Consider the following 20,603-nt stretch of genomic DNA (forward strand, 5'->3'; position numbering starts at 1 on the left):
TACTTTTGATCTTCCAAATTGTCCAGAAAAGTGAAAATGTAAAATAAAACATACATATTTATGCCTAGATGCAGAGCTTCAAAATGTAGTCAAATTAGGTGTGTCTAGGGGTGTATGTAGTGTCAAGTCATTGTTGATTGTTAATGGCACGACATAAATGAAAGAAACTGATTACAAGTTTGAGTTTTCAGGCCATTACAACTGCTTATGATGTTATACGCATGGACTATTTTTCTCTTTTTCTTTCTCTCTATGTCCCTCTTTCATTAGTTGAAACGTGTGCGGGAGTCAGAGAAGCAGTGCAAACCCATGTTGGAGAAGAACAAGCTGTTGAATAAAAGGAACGATGAGCTGACTCAGTCTTTACAGCGAATGGAGGAGAAACTGAAGGGTTTGACCAGGGAGAACATGGAAATGGTGAGGAGAGAGTGCTCCTCATGCCCCTAAGGCTAATACAAATCATACTGTATGGGTGTTTGGTGGTTTAAGCTCCCAACGTCGTCTTCCAGGCAGCGCTACATGAAAGGCACTAGGGTTAGGCAAGGGTTAGGGTTAAGGTTAGGGTTAGGTGCTTTGAAGTTGACTGATGCGTGTGCTATAGATAATAATTAATACGCAGTATGTAAATGTTCTTCTGTAAGGACGTTTGTACAAATCTGTGGGGCTGTGTTAGCTGTTGATGTACTGTATATATAACTTTTGTGTTCCCTCTATCTCAGAAAGAGAAAATTAGTTCTCATCCTCCACTAAAGAAACTGAAGTCCTTAAACGACCTTGACCAGGCTCACGATGACCAGGAGATTGAGTTCCTTAAGCTTCAGGTTCTCGAACAACAGACTATGATAGATGAACTGACAAGAGTAAGTGAAAGCTTTTAATGTGTTTTATGCACAATTTGAACTCTTGGTGCGATTTGATTGCAGGTCATATGACTTGTATTACTGCTGCTACACTACTGCTGGTTTATGTCAACATTTTTGTTATTTTATCTCTTTTTCACCTATTTTTGGTAATTTTTGGTAACTAATTCACATGAAACAAGGTGATATTGATTCTAAGTGAATCATATGATTCAAGCTACAGCTAGTTAGCCATTACTTTTTTGTCAATGGTGTTGGTAAAAATGTAGGGCCCTATATTGGCGATCAGAAACGGATGGTCAGGGGCGCAAAGTTTATAGACATTAAAGGCATGGCTAGTCCACAATCACTACTTTAATGACGTGATTTTGTGATCAAAAGCTGGGTGCCGGGTGCAATAGAGTAGTTCTTATGTTTCTTAATCAGTCATGGGTGTGCTTTGGGCGTAACATCCTTTAAACCAATGAGAATGACAATTACAAACTTACACTTGACAAAACATTCTAATATGAAAATCTAGATGTTTGGGGTAGCCTATAGAGTGTAGATCTTATAACCCCCGAGGGAGAAGGAAATCACGGTCATTTGCATACTTAAACCCAAGTAGCTTAACTGTATCTACACAACATAACCTACTGTTGTAAATTGGTGCAGCTCCTTTAAGAGAGCCCCGTGCGCAGGCCGGGATGGAGAGAGAAAGCGAGGTATGTCTGTTAAGAACTGAGATGCCTATGGAGAAAGTAGACGTGCTGTTGAGACTGGAGCGAGTCATGTTGGAAAAAAATGCAAAAAATAACTCCGCAGACAAAACCGAAGTCCTCATTCATTTGCTAACCATTTTCAGATAGAGGGAAAAGGGAGTTAGCCCCAATGTTACGGATAACTTCGGCCCTGGTGCGTTAACATGAAGTTCCCCTATGTTCTCCGACTAGGTCTGACGTTAGCGAAATCAAACAAACCCAGAAACTACTACTACTACTACTAACTACGATATGAGACAGCCTACCTGTGGGCCGATAAATCCTATATTTGTCATCAGATGACTGGTTAGTGCAGAAGTCAAGTAGCCTAAACTATACCACTAAAACCTCTCCATAAAGGTGATAAGCTATTAAGGCTTAGTTAATGTTTCTGATAGTCTACAGAATAATACAGATTTTACCAGTTTATTTGATAATTGCTATATTGACATCCTATATAGGCCTACATCAAATTACTGTTCAAAATCAATCCATGGGATTGGGGAAGTGGGGTGGGTTGGTTGGTGCAGCCAAGCTCGTCCAGGACGGGCACAGATGTCTTCCAGGACGGGCCCAGCCCCCCAATGCATCCCCCAAGACGTCAGACGACATCCAGGCTACCCTAATCTATGATGTATAGTACATGGCATTTGACTCCATACAAGCAATCAGTAATGACAATTACATTGTCCCTGATTGGGAACACACAGTACAGATATCATATAGAGACCAGTAGGAGCGCTACTTCAGGGTCAAAGTGACCTACTGCACTAATGAAAAATATAGCAAAAAATATATAAAATATAACATTAAACCACATATTGGAATATTGGACATAATGCTGTTTTGCACTCTCTCTCTCTCAACGGGAAAACAGCTAAGATTGTAATCTACCCTTTTGGAATCATCTCTGGGCTAAATTTGGCCAATAAAATTCAGTAGCTAAGCTAATACAAATGGCCCATCTTCATGGAACATTGTCAGCTCATTCATAATGGAATGTAAAAGCGATATCCCCAATTTAAAACAAATCACCCTCAATTGATCACTACAACAAAACATGTTTCCTCTGTCTCCTCTTCAAATCCTTTCTTAAAATGTAAAGGATTCAAATGGTACTGTACTCTTTCAGTGCTTGAAGCAGTACAGTATATGCTCCACACCACGGTATATCTAGTGTCCTGTAAGTTTGCACATTTGGTACAAAAGCATGCAGTTTTCATATCCAAGACAGATATCATCATTGCCTGCCAGATAACATAATCTTATCTACATTTTTTACATATTCACACAGTACATACAGGCTACATCTGTACTTTTGAGTATTGTGTTGTGTGATGTTTGTAGTGTTTTGTCCTTGTTTGACTGATTCACCCTGTCTCACAGGACCGAGAGAAATTGCTAAGGAAAAAGAGACATAAACGAAGTTCCAGACCCATCAAGGTAAGTGTTATTGCAATAGAAGGCAGTGAAATGTCTCCAATGTGAAATGTTTTTGTAAGGCTGTTGTAGCTGTGAGAAGGGCCTTTCCTCACTTAATGATTCTGCGATGCAGAGGCACATTGTTGTGGACACCTTCTTTGGGTACGATGAGGAGTCAATGGATTCAGAGACCTCGTCAGTAGCTTCCTTGAGAATGGATAGGACTCCTGCTACTCCAGACGAGGATTTGGACGAGGTTAGAATATGTTCAAATGCCTTGTGGATCTCTTCTGTTGTGTACAAATGTAACCTGCCTCTTTAAGCCTAAATTGTTCTGTGGGTGTGATTGTTCTTACCCTCTTTGTGTGTGTGTGTGCAGGGTCTGGCTCGTGAGGAGGCAGAGTTGCGCTTCCGTCAGCTGACGCGGGAGTACCAGGCTCTTCAGCGCGCATACGCTCTCCTGCAGGAGCAGAAGGGAGGCATGCTGGATGCGGAGATGGAGGCCAAGGTACACACAGAGCCTGATCCATCACCCGCACTTGAGACACACTGCAGCCTAGAAAAGACACTTTTGTAATACTGTCATAGAATAGTAAATATTCGGGCTTCCTGTACCGTTCCAGTCTGTGACGTTTGAATGATAAGACCTGTCTGCTTCTACTGATTCAGAATCATGGATACTAGCACTTCTGGGCTGCTACTGCAAGTAGTGGAACTAAATCAGTTCATCTGGAGTTTCTATCACAAGCTCTGTGTCTGTATTATGTAATATACAGTAGTATAATATTGGTAGCCTTTCTCTCTGTGTGTCTCTCTCTCACTCTCTCTGTCTCTCTCAGGCTCAGGAGCAGCTTCAGGCAGATGTGCAGCGTTACCAGGCCAAAATCGAGGACCTGCAGAAGGAGCTCACACTCAAAGGACAGGTAAGGGCCAGACCGTTTGTGTTATTGTCTTGTGGCTCTGAGACGGGGACATGTGACCAAGAAAGAAGGGTTGGAAGAAGGGAGGGTGGTCACATAACAGTCGTTATTACATGGCTCTTCACAAGGCAAGTAGAACGCTCCATTGACTTGAATGGGATTTGTTCTAGCGGTCATTATTTCCGAGGAAAGGACCTCTGAAAAAAATAATGACCGCTGTCAATGGCAACGGAGTTTGTGCTTCTAATTCAGGTATTTCATATCACTACGCAAGGACTGGAACTTCAAAAGTGAAAGCAGACGGTTGATCAGCTGTGTTCTAAAGAATGTTTGATTCAAGTTCAGCGTGTGTTGTTGCGAACTATTTGTTTCAGCAAATGCCACGATGAACAAACAAATAGGCTAGACTATTTAGGCTAAAGTCATATCGTGGGGAGTTTATTATTTCATTTTGGCAAGTAGCCATGTAATAAGCGGGATAATGTATAGAACGCTGGTCATTATTGGGAAAATAAGTCCCTTCAGGGTGGAACAAGACCGGTTCGCCCGGTCGGGTCTTATTTTCCCAATAATTACCGGCGTTCTATACATTATCCCTTACTTAGTTATACCACAAAGAGCAGGTTTAGCTGATCTCTTCCTAATGAATTTCTGAGAACATGAATGTGATTCATGCTTGTAAGATGTGCATTTCAAAACTGTTCCATAGCCTGGAAGTAGTGTTTAAGATCCTCCCTGGCATGGCCTAACCTGACTCTCGCCAGATGAATTTCGTTCCGCTTAGCTCCGCCTAGCTTCACTCACATCCATCTGGGACCTCTTCCATTGAGAGTGATTTCTGCACCCGATTTTATGGTACAGCCAATCAGGCCGCAGGGGGGAGTTTCATAGATGTGACATAGCGTAGAAGCGACCGTGAGACTGTTATCAGCGTCACGGGTTGGCTTCGATGTGAGTGGTTGAAGTAGCACGTCAATAGATGACGGACAAGTGGCTTATTCAATCATATGCAAGCATTTTTTGATTAGGCCCAGCCTTCTACAGCAACACTCCAATGGATTGGTCCCAGATGGATGAGTGGAGCTAGGCGGAACAAAATTCATCTGGCGAGAGTCAGGTTAGGCATGGCCAGCTGAGAAGGGAATGCTGTTGGGCTCTTTCTGTCTCATATAAGTCTTAAAGGCCAAGCATGAACAATTTAATTTCTAGGAAAGGTCTTTAATAGCTACAACATCAAACCGTGTTGTGCAAGGGGGGAAAAATTACAAAATTGCATTTTCCTCCAATTCTAGCAGACATGATTATGATAACATATTTCTCTAGCTCCAGAAACAGTCAGTGGACATTGTAACACACCAAGTCAAAAGGTTGTAACATATCAGGTAAAATTGGATAATCTAATTGTTGTTCTTGATTGAAGAATGTGTTCCAACAGGACACTGCTTAAGTAGCTATACTTACGGATGGCTCCTACAAAATTATGCATTGTAATCTTTTGCTGCTCATACCAAAAGGCAGCAGATGTGAAAACTGTGTATTATATTTATATTTACATAATTTCTTTTCTTTGATATTTACATATTTATCCAATAAATTCTGAGGTATGTTTTTGAAAAAAGAAAAGAAAACTGTGTATTGTTCAGTTTATTTGCATTTCACGGTAAAAAGGCCACATGAGAATTCATAACTCAGTATTTCAGTACTGCACTTTAAGCAGTATTGTAGCGGTGTGCTTTTTGAAAAGAAAATAATCATTCATATGCACATTGGCCATGGGGTCTATGAAGAGAGACCAGAAGCTGTTGTTTGAATGGAATCCTTTGAGAGAAGTGGGCAAGTAGTAACATAAGCAAACTCTTTCCAAAAATGGTTTGTTTCAACAATAAGACTACCTACCTATTTTATGTTTTCCACAGCTTAGCTAATTATAACAGCCTCTGCTAAGATATAAAATTAGAGAAATTATTGTTTTCTGAGACAACTGAGAGCTGCACCCCATATAAGTGAATGAGAATTGGGTCATTCCACGTCAATTCAACCAGGGCCCACGCACTTAGGTCTCAAAAAATTCTGAAAAAAATACCAGGTGTACCTATGTTACCCAGGAGACACACTGTAAAATTACTTTTATGTAAGATCAATACTTTTCAAGATACAGCCAGTTTTACAGGGGGGGGGGTGTCGATTTTGTTCGGCCTCTTTTTTTTTTGTCAAAGTTCACAAGCCCATAGCACAAGAACTAAACCATGTAGGAGGCTCACATTTTGCATGCTGGTACATAAATAGGAATAGTATATAGCAAAATCGTCACGTTTGGTCTGGATGGACACACCCCTCCCACTGTAAATCTGGCTGTATCTTGGAAAGTATTAATCTTACATAAAAGTAATTTTACAGTGTGTACACCTGGTAAAAATTTTTACAGCTGAAAAAGCCCAGGCTGCATGAAGCCCTCTGTCACTAACAACTGACGGATCTGAGTCGAGCAGGCTAGCATTTTAGCTAAAAGCCCAGGCTGCAAGCTCTGTCACTAACACGACTCTTAAGGCATCGGGAGGGAGGTTTACACAGCATACTTACTGCACAGCTGCATACTGGCTACTGTTACACTAACATTGAGAAAATGTGGGTGCTGTTGAAGAACTGATATTATTGGCGATACATGAGAAAGTAAAACATGATGCAATATATGTGTGTATATACACAGGCATATATAAACATATGACACATGTATGTGTGTGTACATACATATATATATATATGTACTGTACACACACATACATGTGATTTGATATGCCTTGATATGCCTATCCCTTGGGACACTGTTGGGTTTCTGTGACTCCAGTATCCATGATCTGCTGTTTTCCATTCACAGGACTCAAAATGGGTGGAAGAGAAACAGCTCTTTCTGCGACGGAACCAAGAACTCTTGGAAAAGGTTTGTCTAATTCATGTGCATATTTTAACCTCCCCTAGTTGGCTTAATTTAATATAATAGCTTTACTCTGCAAAACAACCTTTAATTGCAAGACAACCTTTTAATTGTCAAGTTGATCTCTTGATTTCATTCAGACAGGTGAAAAGTGCTGCTTTAGTAATTCTATTGCTACGACACCTGTTTTCCCCTTAGGTGGAAAAGCAAGACAGTGAGATTGGGCGACTTCATCAGGAACTGCAAGACTCCAAAGACCAGAATGAGCTCCTGGAGTTCCGTATCTTGGAGCTAGAGGTGCTTTTTCTGCCAGCTAAACATGAGACATTATACTTTTTTTACTGAATTTATAACTAAACATGAGACATTGCACTTTTTTACTGAATTTATAAGCACATGAGGTTTAAATATAATATAATCTGAGAGGTGGTCATCTTTGTAATCTGATGGATATTTGAAGGTGATGAAATTAGTATGTATTTATTTCTTAAAGGAACGAGAGAGGAGGTCTCCTCCTTTTAACCTCCGGATCCATCCATTCTCTGAAGGAGTCAGCGCTCTCCAGATCTACTGTATGAAAGAGGGGGTGAAGGTAAAGCACCTTGGAGAGATGGAACTAAAGACTGGCCTTTGGTCATAGCAACCATCCATTTAGAACTAGTAACGGCAGTTTGTCCTGCAAGCTGAGAAATTAGTTGATACTGTATGTGGCGGAAAGAAGTAGTTCTACAAACAAGAACGGAAATGTAATGTGTGAAGTTATTGGAATGGAAATGAGGGTAGACCATAGGGTAGGCTAAGTAGGCCTAAACAAAGTTTGCCAAGTTAATTTTGACAAGGCTGGCGGCTAGCATTATTATCATCAACAGCTGTGCTAACTTGTACCTCCGGATTGCTTTGCTTTGAGGTGATGCTTCAGACTTGACGAACTCTTATGGTAGGCAACAGAAATTCCTTACTGCAGAAATAGTAGAGAATGATGCTCCTGTCAACAGGTTTGGTCTGGGTGTTTGTTTAAATGTAGGCTAAATGTTTCATTCACAGCCCTTACAAAAATGTAATGTTTGTGGCAGATTTGCAGCAAACTTGTGGGTGATTTGTGGGAAACAAATGAGTTCACTAGAAAATATCGCCAGAAGTTTGCCAGTGTTGGCCGCTAAAGGCAAACTTCCAGCAAAGTTCTGGCAACAATGCGAAATTTGCCACTGGTGGCAAATGTGTTCGCCAGTGATTTTCCATCACACTTGCCAATAATGGCAAACTTCCAGTGAACTTCTGGTGACAAACCTAATTTGCATAATGACATTGCTGAAAATTTGCTGAGACATTACCAAAAGTTAACCGCAACTGTTTGCCAGAAACCTAATTTGCATGTGAAAATATGACCTTGCCGCAAATTTGCGGCAACTTCGCCAGAAACCTGAAATTTCTGTAAGGGAGGACCAAGCAGTGCTTTCTCGTCTGCCTCCTTCAGTCACTGTAGCCAGACTGCACTGGGTCAAAAGTCACAACGAAATGTGATTAATCAGCGTTAACTTTTTTAACACTTTATTTTGTCTGTAAATAATCGAATTAACACATTATTTTGACAGCCCTAATAGCGCAGGGGCAATTATATATACGCAGGGGCAATGCAATGTGTTTACACAAGCAAAGAATGGTAATAGTAAATAAAAACATAAAAGGTCAAGAGCTTAAGAATAGGTCATAAAGTAAAGTACATACAATTGAATTAAATTAATTTAATTAAAAGTCATAAAACAGAGTGCATCTGATAAACAGAGGGTGCCTTTGATGTGTTGAAGCTACAGTAGTTGACACTAGCAACAGTTGGAACATTTTTGAAGTCATCCCAAAGTTGGTTCCAAATCTGAACCACATAGCAACTAAAAGGTCCTTCACCATGTTTAATTCTTACAGCAGGTCTTACGTACAAATATATTCCTGTGACCTGAGAGATCTGGAATGCCTGAACTGCTGAAGTATGTCTGATCGCTAGTTATGTCATCTCCCATTTAATGATTTATGAACAAGCAGTAGTGCTTCAAAGTCAATTCTGTGACTCACTGGAAGCCAGTGCTGGGACTAAAGTATGGGAGTGATGTGGTCAGTTCTTTTCAAGAGAATGTGCTGTGTGTGCTGAATTCAGATTTATAGGTGAACATCTATCCCCGAAAAAGATGTTCCGGAAAGCATTGCTATTAATCCGCAGTCTGTCAGGTCATGATTCAAGTCCTTCTTTTCTTTTTCAGGATGTGTGTATACCTGATCTCATTAAACTTCTAGACATACTGGGAGACAATGGGGTAAATAAGAATATTACTGTAGTATATTTCATACAGTTGTGTTTCTTTCACTGTATATTTAATAAATACGATTTTTTTGACCATTGTTTTTCTAGCATTGTTTTTTGTGTGTTCTTTTCAGAACTTACGAAATGAAGAGCAAGTAGCCATTATTCAAGCAAGCACGGTGCTTTCTCTTGCTGAAAAGGTGAGTGAGTGAGGGTATGTCTAAAGTGTAACATACAGATTGAGAAAGACTACTGACAATCAGCACATACTGTAACCTCTCTCACACTAAATCTCTGTCGCCCCCTAGTGGATACAGCAGATTGAGGGAACGGAGGCAGCACTACACCAGAAAATGATGGACTTGGAGCTGGAGATGGTGAGTCATGCTCTGGGGTTGTCTCTAAAACTCACTGACTCAGTTCAGTGTGGCCCACTTACTGCACTTACTGCCCAGAATGGCAGGCCGATGAATGAAGCATTATTTCAGGCATTGTGGAATATTCACAAACGGTAGGTAGAGATAATGGACTACCTGGACCACCTTAAATCCCCCCATACACACACACACACACACACACCTCCCCCCCAACATTCTAAATCAATTATATGCACCATATTGCTATGTAGCATAGTAATGTTATACACCATTTCAAAGGCTCATTGGCTCTTGGGAATCCAAAAATGTTTTTTTCTTGTACAATCTGTATAGTGCTTTACATTCTCAGATTAATCTTATTATGTCTCAATTAAATTTGATCCAAAATGCCCCCCTCCACCGCTTTTGGTGCTACCCTGACTTCTGGCTGCAGTGTAGCTGCAGCACAATAAGTACAGTAGATGCAGCATATTGGGTACTGAAATATTCACAAGAATCCATAGAAATTGAATCTTCATGTTGTATTATCTAATATTAGTTGTACAGATGTATAGTCTATCTCATACACACTCATTGAACTAACAAAGTAAATGCAAAAATAGAGACTTTTTTGTAATTATTCCATATTGTGTGTAGTCAGTCTATATCAGAACACCTGACATACAATCTAAATAATCCAGAAGAAACCTCAAAGTGTTACCTTTCATTTGAGACCAGGATTATGCTTCTACACAAAGGGGTTCATGTGCAGTAAGCATTTGATTGTCAGTATGCACAAAAAATCCTATGGGGAGTTTCCATAGGCATTTTACAAAATGCATGAGCATACCTTGGCAAATAATGGTCTAAAGCACTCATATTTTCATTCTATATTGATCTACTTTTGCACACAGCTTCACAAGACCTGGTGCTAGGGCTCAGTTGTGTTTCTAAGGGATATCAAGTGACCTAGAGGGCTGAAATGTGGTCAGTTCAGAGATGCTTGTAATCCGGCAGAAAGAAAAAAGTATATTCTAGTCTCTGTAACTCTGTGTGAGTACATCACAAAGTTATTTCGACTGTTTCCTACGAAAACTACAGGTTCTCAGCTTTCTATAGAGGTCCAACATTTGATACTAGGCCCCAAAAGAGGTGGGAGCAATGCCCTTGTAAATAGGCACAGTGCAATTTCAGGCAATTCTATTGAGATCAAAGTGGTTAAGTTTTGAATGCACTGCACCCACATAACTGCCTCTTTGATTAGGAGAGAGATTTTCATGACACAGCAGGTAGAAATGCACAGACACTTGCACTTCCATTTTTTCATGAATGCACCTAACATACTGTATGCAAAGGTGTTGAATGGAAAACCTCTGACTGACTGTTTTATTTGTTTATGTCTGATAGGCAGAATGGCCTTTGGTATAAAATGTTCTCTCCCTTATTTTTGTACTCATATCTATAGCTGGGTTTCCATCCACCTTTTTTTAACATGAATTTGAACCTTGAAATTCTTCTAAAATGGTGGAAAAAAAATTGAAAGATTTAATGGTAATATTCCTAGTACCACAGTTATCTGGAAAATCAGTCAGGATGATGGTCAATCAGGAAATAGGCTTTATTCTTTTAATGATGCGCATTAAGGGAGAGACACAAGCTTCACCAAGAGGATTAACTCGATCTCTAATGAAACGGGAATATCCTTGACCTAAGTATGTTACAAACAAAAGGGGGCTGGGGACGTGGCCTCTTGTTATACCTCTGTTTGAAGATTTATAGGTGGAAGGGCTGACCCTCCAACACTGTAAATGTCTGGTCACCTTTTATTGTTCTTTAAATTAGAACTCCCCATTGCTTGGGATGTTTCTCAGAGGCCTGGCCTCATACTGATTCTACAAATGTAGTGTTTCTCACACCTCACTTTGCTTCCTGGCTCTAGGTGGTCTGAGTGCTAGAGCAAGGAACAATAAGAAATACGCACAGGATTTATTCTGATTCACAATTCTTTCAGAAATGGTCAAATAAGACATTTATTTGCTGGAAAGGGGGTGGGCATTTATGTTAAAGTTACCCTGACAGCCTCAAGTTTTGAATGCACTGTTTATAAAAACTGAAACTAAGGATCATATGAATGTAAACTAAGTACCATGTTAGTAGAACCTCAATGTCTGAAATGTGCAAACTTTTGAAAAGTGTGAGGAAAAGCCTCACAGCTTATTGTTGTTGACTCCAAAGGGTTAGACTCCAAAGGCGCAGTAACCTTTTGAACCTACAGTGTATATGTCCATTTTCCACAGGGAAAAAGAGGGCTTGATGGTGATCAGTTCTTCTGCCAGACTGCTACTATTTAGGTTTCCCTACTAACAACCAAGCATTGCATTAGAGACCACCTTCAGAGAAAATCAAGTTATTTTAACCTTGTTAACATGTCAGTACGATGTGTACTATGTTTTACAAGACATATCACGAGCGAAATATAAGCAGTCAGTTTCATGGCTTTGGATCTACAGTCCACCAATCACAGCCTCAGTATGCAAATTCAAACTACAGTCCTTTCTGACCACCATAAGGGTACTGAACCAATTCTGAGTACTTGGGGGTGGGCGTATTCTTGATAAAGATGTGTCAGCTGCAGCACTGTACAAAGAGCCGACCAGGTCAGATAGATCCTGATTCCTGAAATGAGAAAGAAGGAATCAGTCTTTAACATATGTAAATGGGTTATGTGTTGTAGAATAAACACACACTGTATGCACAGCGGCTGGGTTGTGTCTTGCTAATAATTTGCAAACCTGTCCATGAATAACATATAGTTTTGCTGGGAATGGTGACACTTGAGGCATGACATAGTGTTTGCCATAGGGTTGGGGGGGAAGTGGGTAGCTGGGCTTTTACTTACAATGATGTTCTTTCCTAGGAAATGTTCTGCAAGCAGAAAGGTTACCTTGAAGAGGAGCTGGATTACCGAAAGCAGGCTCTGGACCAAGCTTACATGGTATACCAGTGCATTTCCCCATACACTCTTTAAATCACTTCTTTATCTGGATGTTCAACCCTTCAGTGATGATTTGGGGTACACTGGAATTCGATTAAATATAGTGGGGGGTTTTGTGTGTCTGTGTGTGTGTTTTGTGTGTTTGCATAAGGCTACAGTTGAAAAGAAATACAATATCAATGTATACAATAATGTACAAATATATATAATATACAAATACAATAATCCTTAATATTTGGGGACAATCAACAGAAATTGATCTGAGGATCTGAGGGATCTTGCTGAGGTATAGCTTTGTAACAGATATGAGAGGTTTGGCCTTGATACAAAAGTTAACAGTAAGATCTTGAAGTTAGTCCTATAATGTACCGGGGGCCTGTGAAGGGAGGCTAGAATGAGGAAGATGTGCTCATGCTTATGGGTACCAGTTAAAGGACAACCTGCAGCATTTTGGACAAATTACAGGCGAGAGAGAGGCCTTGCTTACCCCAATGTCAATATCAATTCGCTAAACTTTAACTTTCACATTGCAACAGGCCTTCAGAGCGTAGCAACATTGTAACATGACTGAGATGACTTTCAGCCCCGTTACACTGTATTTGGACTGAGGACAACAGCAATTTTGCAATACTAAGGCTCAACAGAATAGTCGGATATGCTAGCTTGGCAACTAGTGAGACAGAACTATAATGACAGGGCTTTAGCTGCAACCATCCATTTAGTATTTCTAATGGCAGTTTGTCCTGTAAATAAGTCGATGTGTGGCAGAAAGTAGTTTTACAAACAAGACCGTTTTAACTATCGAAATGTAGAAATGAACACAGCTCAAGTGTTACAACATTGGTATAAGTGAGATAATGGACTTCATGCCATTTGGGTAGCAGAAGGTAATTGCACTTCGAGTAGTAACGCTTTCTGCCTGACCTGCATTAACTTCTGCTCACCGAATCCTGTGCCGTCCAATATATCTTTCATTTGTGTGTTTGTGCATATGTGTGTGTAGAGTACGCATGTGTCTGTGTGTTTATGTGTGGGCAGTGGATGTACTCAGGTGTGCGTGTGTGTGCAGTGGATGTACTCAGGTGTGCGTGTGTGTGCAGTGTGCCTGTGTGTGTGTGTGTGTGTGTGTGTGTGTGTGTGTGTGTGTGTGTGTGTGTGTGCGCTGCTGACCCTGCCTGTCTGTTCCTGTCTCCCAAAGCAAATCCAGGAGCTGGAGGCCACCCTGTACAATGCCCTGCAGCAGGACAAGGTGATCAAGTACGGCGAGCCACTGACGGACACGCAGAAGGACGAGCTGCGCACGGCCGTGGAAAAGCTCCGCAGGCAGATGCTCCGCAAGAGCCGAGAGTATGACTGCCAGGTGCTGCAGGAACGCATGGAGCTGCTGCACCAGGCACATCAGGTATACACACACACATAGGCACACATAGACCAACACACTCTCAGACATGTATTCACTCTGTATGAGCTGAGCTAAACATGGGGGGTCGCCATGACACTTCAGTATTCAGAAATGCGGTTTATGGAATATCCATATTGAAAGAATATTCATTCGAAAGAAATATAAGTTGAAGCCTGCTGACACTGCACTATGTTAGGCCCGGCATCAAGCTCACAACAAGTCTAGGGACATACTGTAATGTGTTGCCCAGACCCAAGTCCCTAACCTAGGTGTGTGCAATAACGTGGAGTTCAGGAGCAAACTAATAGTGGATGGAATGGAAAAGGACACCAGCTTACCTCCAAGTCCTGGACTCGTGCTTGGATGTCGTTTCCTCAGGACGACCAGCCCACATGTGAATCTCATATCTCCAGTGTTCACAAAATGTGGGGGAAAACTCCAAAACAAAAACCAACAAAAACAGACCCAAACGCAAAGGAAATCCCAACTGGTGTTCTAAGGCTGAAACATAGAGGCACTGGTAGGCTCACAAGCAGGCCAGTCTTACCATGCCAAACCTTTTCTCCATTAAAGCTACAGTACACCATGGCTTTAAATAGCTAGTCAGTAGCTAGGTAAACAGGTCACCGAAACAAACATACACAATTCCATCACTGTGGAGAGTGACTAGCATGTATGATTGAAGACAAGCACGACTAATGTTGGCTACTTAATGGTCAGGTGACTTTATAATAGGCACTGTGTTCCAAAAAAACTCCTATGCTACACTCAAACAATAGCTGAAAGTAATAATGAGGCAGCCCTGCTGTCAGCTAGATACACTGGTGTAAAAAAAATCTGATGCTCAAATATTGCAGTTCTTTAATTTGTCAACAGAGGGCGTCCTAACTCACCCATTGTGTCTGAGTCACACAGAGGAGAGAGAGAGTGTGGTTGTGTCTCAAACCGCATACTTCTGTCAGGACACTGCTAGCGTGCACTGAGTGCTTACTTCCATAGGGTCCACTTTTTGATGGTTAATTTTGTCCCAATATCTGCACTAAATTCTTAAACTAAGTATTTGAAGTGTGCAAGTAGGCGGTTTGAGAGAATCAGTTAATCCACTAATATGGATTTGATCACCTAAATTGATTACCTAAACCTCAGCAGTCTGACCATTTCACATTTTATGATGTGTTATGATTAGGGCTGTCAAAATTACAGTTACGGTAATTTCCTGTGTATTACCCGCATTGTGTATAAACAGCAGAACAGTGTTTTATGCTAGTTTAAAAAAACAAAACCATGTTAATACCATATTAACTGCCCCTGTGTATTAACCTCATAGCTGAAGAAATTTTGCAAAATCAATGTATAAACCGCGGCTGTTAGTTGCGGTTTTATTACGCTAATCGCAGCAATTCATTTTGAAATACACAGCGCTTTAAAAGATATTAACACAACTAGCACATTTTGTTTACCTACCTCCTTTGTGGAGGGCTGACGTCACATAACGGAAGACGCGAAACCTGTCATGCAGCCGCCAGCCTCTCTCTCTCCCATCATGCCCAAACTTTTAAGGATATTTCCAAAAGTATCCTGTCAAAACTAGCGAAATTCACTGAATATCCTAGTTTAATATAGTTGCAAGTGAATATGCAATCGGTTTATCAAAACACGTATACCCCTATACCCTAAAAGATGAATGACAGCTCTGTCATTTGCAATAGACAGAGCTGAAATTTTGCTGCAACTGCACTGAACATTACTTCCTAATTGCTAATTGGATCATACATTTGAGTTAGATGGACAGTGGTGCACTGTGTGCGAGCTACTGTAAACTGTAAGTGAAAACAAGTGCTGTGCTGTTCTATTACTGTTCCATATTTCAAAATGTGACATTAATTACTTTTTTTTATCGTTTGACAGCCCTTGTTATGATCTTCATAAGTGTGCTATTTTAACCTTACCAGAGATGTTGATCCTTGCATTATTTCTTAACTATTTATGAATATCATGATTATGGTCATGATTAAGAAACTATGCATTCTACATTGTGTGTGTGTGTGTGTGTGTGTGTGTGTGAATGGGTGAATGTGAAGCATGTAAAGCAAATGTAATGCGCTTTGGGTGCTAGGAGGAGTCAAACATGTAAATACATGCATGCCAATGGACAAGTTGAGGTTGCATACCATGTCTCTAATTTTCACAGAGGATACGTGATCTGGAGGATAAAACAGACATCCAGAGGAGACAGATCAAAGACCTTGAGGAAAAGGTAAGAAGGTGGAGTGATAGTGGTCTCACCTGCTGCATCCTTCCTTTCTGTAGAAGGAAGTGGGAAGTGTTAGTAGTGGTATTACTGTCAAAGAACTCACTCCCAGTCAGTGAAGATCACTTGATAGCAGCAATGAGCACCCCTAGGAATTTGCCTAGATTTGCCATAGGAAGAATAAGGATCGCCATATTGCCTTAAACCATTAAAAATACTTTACATAACTAACTGCATTTGAACTACTTTCTGCAATAGAATTCTGAAATAGAAAAGAATAGATTAGCTTTCTAATTGTTTATGTGATGTAATTCAACCTCATCTCTCCACTATGAGAATATACTGATCAAATTCCAATGTTTGTTAGAATTAAAGGAGCAGTCCAGCAAGTTTTCACATAGATCTCCATTTCTCGAGGTCACCAAAAACTGTCGGTACGGAAAAAAAAAAAGCGGTTTTACCTAGCTCAAAAACTTGCCGGATTTCTCCTTTAAAACACAACGTATTTCAAGTAAATAGGGAATAATAATGTATCACTGCTAATGACTGCTTCAAACTATTCTTCCCCTAACTAATTATGTGTAATATCTGTGTCTCTTTCAAATGTGTAACACATCTGTGTTATTTCCCCTCCTTGTTTTCTCTCATCTGTCTTTCCATCTCTGTTTACCTTCTTCTGCTTCCTCTTTCTCTTCAGTTTTTATTTTTGTTTTTATTCTTTTCTCTTGCCTTTATCCTTTGGCCTTGATGTCTGCTCAGGTAAGTTCTGAGATGCGCTCTAAACATCTCCTGAACATCTAAACTGTATCACCACTCTATCTGTTCTTTTGTGTCACTGGTCTTTCACTCTTTCAGTAATCTGACTAGCTATGAATGTATAAACACTTGACTTGAACCCTGTCTCATAGGACCAAGAAAACCAGTTCATAAATATGTAATAGCAGATGCCCTGTCCTGTTATTAGTTATCATGACAGTTGGTGTCTGACATTTTATCGTTGTTGCATCACCACATTACAAACACACCATCATTAAGGTTAAGTGGACCACGCTCCGCTGCCGACATGAGTGAGTGCGCCAATTCTGTCACTTGGCCCCGCACACCATCGCCGAAATCTTCAAATGACAAGCATTCAATAAACAATGGATTTTATTGAGCAGCACCAACAAAAATGAAATGAATGGCAATCAGCACGATGGCAGTGAAAGGGTTTGGCTCGGGTGTGTGGGGTTCTATTTAAAACAATAGAGGTAGCAGGGGGTCACTTGCGCTTCAGCCTGGTTAGTGCTCACGGAACAGGACGCAGCAGTCAATAAGGAGACCCACGGTCTATCTAGGACCAGGGAGCGGGACCGGAGCACACAAACTTTTAGTGAATTTTGTTAGTGCAAAATGACGTTTCGACGTCAATGCGTCTTCTTCAGAGACAAACCTAAAGAGAATTTGAGTAACACCGGAAGCGGAGTGCGACACACTCATGTTGGTGCAGTTGTGTGGTCTGCTTACTCTCTGCTCATCTCCCGATTAGTGGATGAACACTAGTCTGACTCCACCCACCGGCATCTCAGTTCATTTTCCCACTGAGATATCAGTCTAGAAATGCTCTTCCTATCAACGTTTCGTTGTCGTTTCCGTCAGATGCTGGGATAGTAAACCAATCAGTGACCTGATGAGATGATGTTATAGTTTTGAAATGAAAAGGGGCTGTGGCAGAGCTAGATGAAGCAGTGAAACGGTAGTAGCGATGCCAGCAGCCACCAAAGAATTGCAGCCGGCTACATTGCAAATGTAAAGACATTGTGTCTTTACTGCCAAAACTGCCAGTTTATTATCAGTTTGAAAAGGTTAGTGTTGAAGTACAAAGTAAGGTTAGAAATCCCTGATCATTCCGATTGGTTAGGCTGGTCCAATGATTTCAAACTTAAGGTTAAGTTTACGCCCATTAGGATGCTACGATTGAAAACATTCCGCTGTGGTTCCTAGCCTAGAAATCTAGACGCACCCTAGCGAGGGTAGTCTAGCAACTCTCCGTTGGCTTGCGAGGTTGAGAGTTTTTACTGATGCTGGCCTATAGACCCTTTCAACAATCAAAACAAAAACAATGCTTGAACGTTCTATTTGGTTGCCAATCTTCCTCTGCATTAAGATAACATATGGAATGTTAAAACGGAAGCCTTGTGGGGCCAATATGATGCTGATAATGGAACTCTCTTGAAAGGGTCTATTCACAGGTGTGGTGAAAGGGGTGTATGGGTGTGGTGAAACTAGGCTAGATGAACACTGCATCACTTGATGACATCAGCTCTGCTCATTCATGCATGTTGACACATAGACACATTTGTGCATCATTGGATGTGTTGTCTTGTGTTTTGACTGTCCGGTAGAACTTACACCAGGTCTTTTCTTTTCACAGTCAAACAGGCATCCCGTAGATCATGTCTGCAGCAGCATCTCCCCGGTGAAGACCCAGGCCTTACTCATGACTCTTAATATTGTGTGTGGATGGAGGTGGCGTATGTTCAAATGGACTCAGTCTGGACCCTCTGAGATATTTTTTATTTGGGACCCTTCTCCGAGATTCCACTGTGTGACTGTGCTGGACTTAGCTCCTCCTGGGAGCTTTCTGCAACTACTGTGGAATTATTGGAAACAGACCTTCAGCTTGAAGCCTCTCAACCTCTTTCTTTTTCTCTATCTCACTCTCTGTTTGATATTTATAGACATACAGACAGACAGGCACACACACACACACACACACACACACACACACACACACACACACACACACACACATGACCACACACACAAATGCTCACACAGAGTCAGAAACCAAAGTCTCTGCCATGCAGGGGAACACCATTGCCACCTGAAAAGAGGTTGAAGGTTATACACAACCAGACCAATACACTGGATCCTCTCTCTCTTTCTCCTTTATTCTTTCTTTCTTCTTCTTCCTTTCTTTCTTGCTCCCTTCCTTTCTCTCTCTTCTACTCAGATTTCTCCCATGCACTCTCTCTCTCCCTAAATAGAGGAAAAGACACATACAGACGCTGATGCAACCCCTCCAGCCCTAATAATGTCCAGGGGCCCCTCTCAGACTCAGGTCCTCCGACCCACCACCCATTTCATCCCCAGAGACAGGACAGAGCGGAGGCCTCTCAGCCTGCCAGGGAAGCATGCCAGATGGGACAGGGGGGTGGAGAGGGGTGGTCGGACAACAAACTCTACACCCACCAACCAGACCACCCCCAGTCCGAGCCTACAGGGTGCTTCAGAGAACCACCCATGTCCTTTTATTTTTTAAAGAAATCAAATAGATCTGATGGATTTTTTTTTTTTTTTTTTTTAAAGACAACCCCAGGAATTCATTGCGTAGAAATATTTCAATATTTGAGACTTATACCCTCTCAATTGGTTTGTAATTTATATATATATGTATACATATATAAATTACATGTAATTATGTTTGTTGATATGTACATGTTGTCTGAAATCTTCCTCTATTTGCCTTTAATTCTGTGAGTACTGATCTTCTGTCTGCAGCTTGAACAATAGAATTGAAAAGCAGTTTATACCCGTCTACAGTATAAATTGCCCTATTTATTGTGGTGACAGCTGCAAACTTTTCTTCCCCAGTTCCTCTACGGGCCGTAATGGCCCAACTCAACGCTTCTCCTTCCTTAATCCCCCCCCCACCCCCCCCCCAACACACACACACACACACACACACACACACACACACACACACACTTCTACTTGTTACTGATGAAGAAATGTTCTGTAGCCTGCCATTAGAGGTTCCTCTGATTGGTTTGTACTGAATGCTCAAGCCCCTTTAAAGCTCAGTCCGGTCTTGTAAATACGTCTGGGCTTTGTATGTTGTCTTTTTAGGTTCAGCAAACTAACCTGACACAAACACTTTACAAATACCTCTACACTCTACAGGCATGACCTGACTTGATTTGTTAACTTTTACACCCCAGCAATCTTGGATGCAACAGACATTTCTCTCTCTGACTTCTGTCAAGACATTCCCCACAGTGTTGCTACCCCATAGCAATACTTTACAACTCCTCGTCCATTAATGCCGTCCCTTAGCAATATGGCGAGCTGTTTTATCCTACAATACAATGACCTTTACTCACTATAGTGTAGTTTTACTAACAATTCTAATTTAAGTTATATCCAAAATATCGACAATTTAAATTTGAGAGGTCATAATTAAAATAGAAGGCATCCATAATTTATTTTTGATTAGTCATACATTGCCATCACCAAATTCCACGGTTTCATCAATAATTAAAATAACTAATAAAATATCTCATGGCAGATATCTGCAAATTAATTATCAGTCAACTCAAGTTTTTATCTTTAATGCAGGAAGAATTCCAGGTGTATATATCCACAATTTCATTTCAATTAGTAGTAATAC

At 40.9% G+C, this 20,603-nt stretch overlaps 1 protein-coding gene across 1 annotated transcript in view; it reads left to right on the forward strand.

Moving 5' to 3' along the window:
- Positions 1-19,516, forward strand: part of jakmip2 (janus kinase and microtubule interacting protein 2) — a 45,571-nt gene extending 26,055 nt beyond the window's left edge. The window contains exons 6-22 of the mRNA XM_048236633.1: positions 271-417; positions 720-860; positions 2,987-3,043; positions 3,156-3,278; positions 3,402-3,530; positions 3,862-3,945; positions 6,818-6,880; positions 7,073-7,171; positions 7,368-7,466; positions 9,127-9,180; positions 9,302-9,367; positions 9,476-9,544; positions 12,441-12,518; positions 13,717-13,920; positions 16,112-16,177; positions 16,869-16,930; positions 18,585-19,516. Coding sequence (XP_048092590.1) covers positions 271-417; positions 720-860; positions 2,987-3,043; positions 3,156-3,278; positions 3,402-3,530; positions 3,862-3,945; positions 6,818-6,880; positions 7,073-7,171; positions 7,368-7,466; positions 9,127-9,180; positions 9,302-9,367; positions 9,476-9,544; positions 12,441-12,518; positions 13,717-13,920; positions 16,112-16,177; positions 16,869-16,919 — 1,530 coding nt within the window. The 3' untranslated portion in view covers positions 16,920-16,930; positions 18,585-19,516. The remainder of the gene's footprint in view (positions 1-270; positions 418-719; positions 861-2,986; positions 3,044-3,155; positions 3,279-3,401; positions 3,531-3,861; positions 3,946-6,817; positions 6,881-7,072; positions 7,172-7,367; positions 7,467-9,126; positions 9,181-9,301; positions 9,368-9,475; positions 9,545-12,440; positions 12,519-13,716; positions 13,921-16,111; positions 16,178-16,868; positions 16,931-18,584) is intronic.
- Positions 19,517-20,603: the final 1,087 nt, after the last annotated feature.

Source organism: Alosa alosa, chromosome 2, assembly GCF_017589495.1.
Source record: "Alosa alosa isolate M-15738 ecotype Scorff River chromosome 2, AALO_Geno_1.1, whole genome shotgun sequence".
Lineage (NCBI taxonomy): Eukaryota > Metazoa > Chordata > Actinopteri > Clupeiformes > Clupeidae > Alosa > Alosa alosa.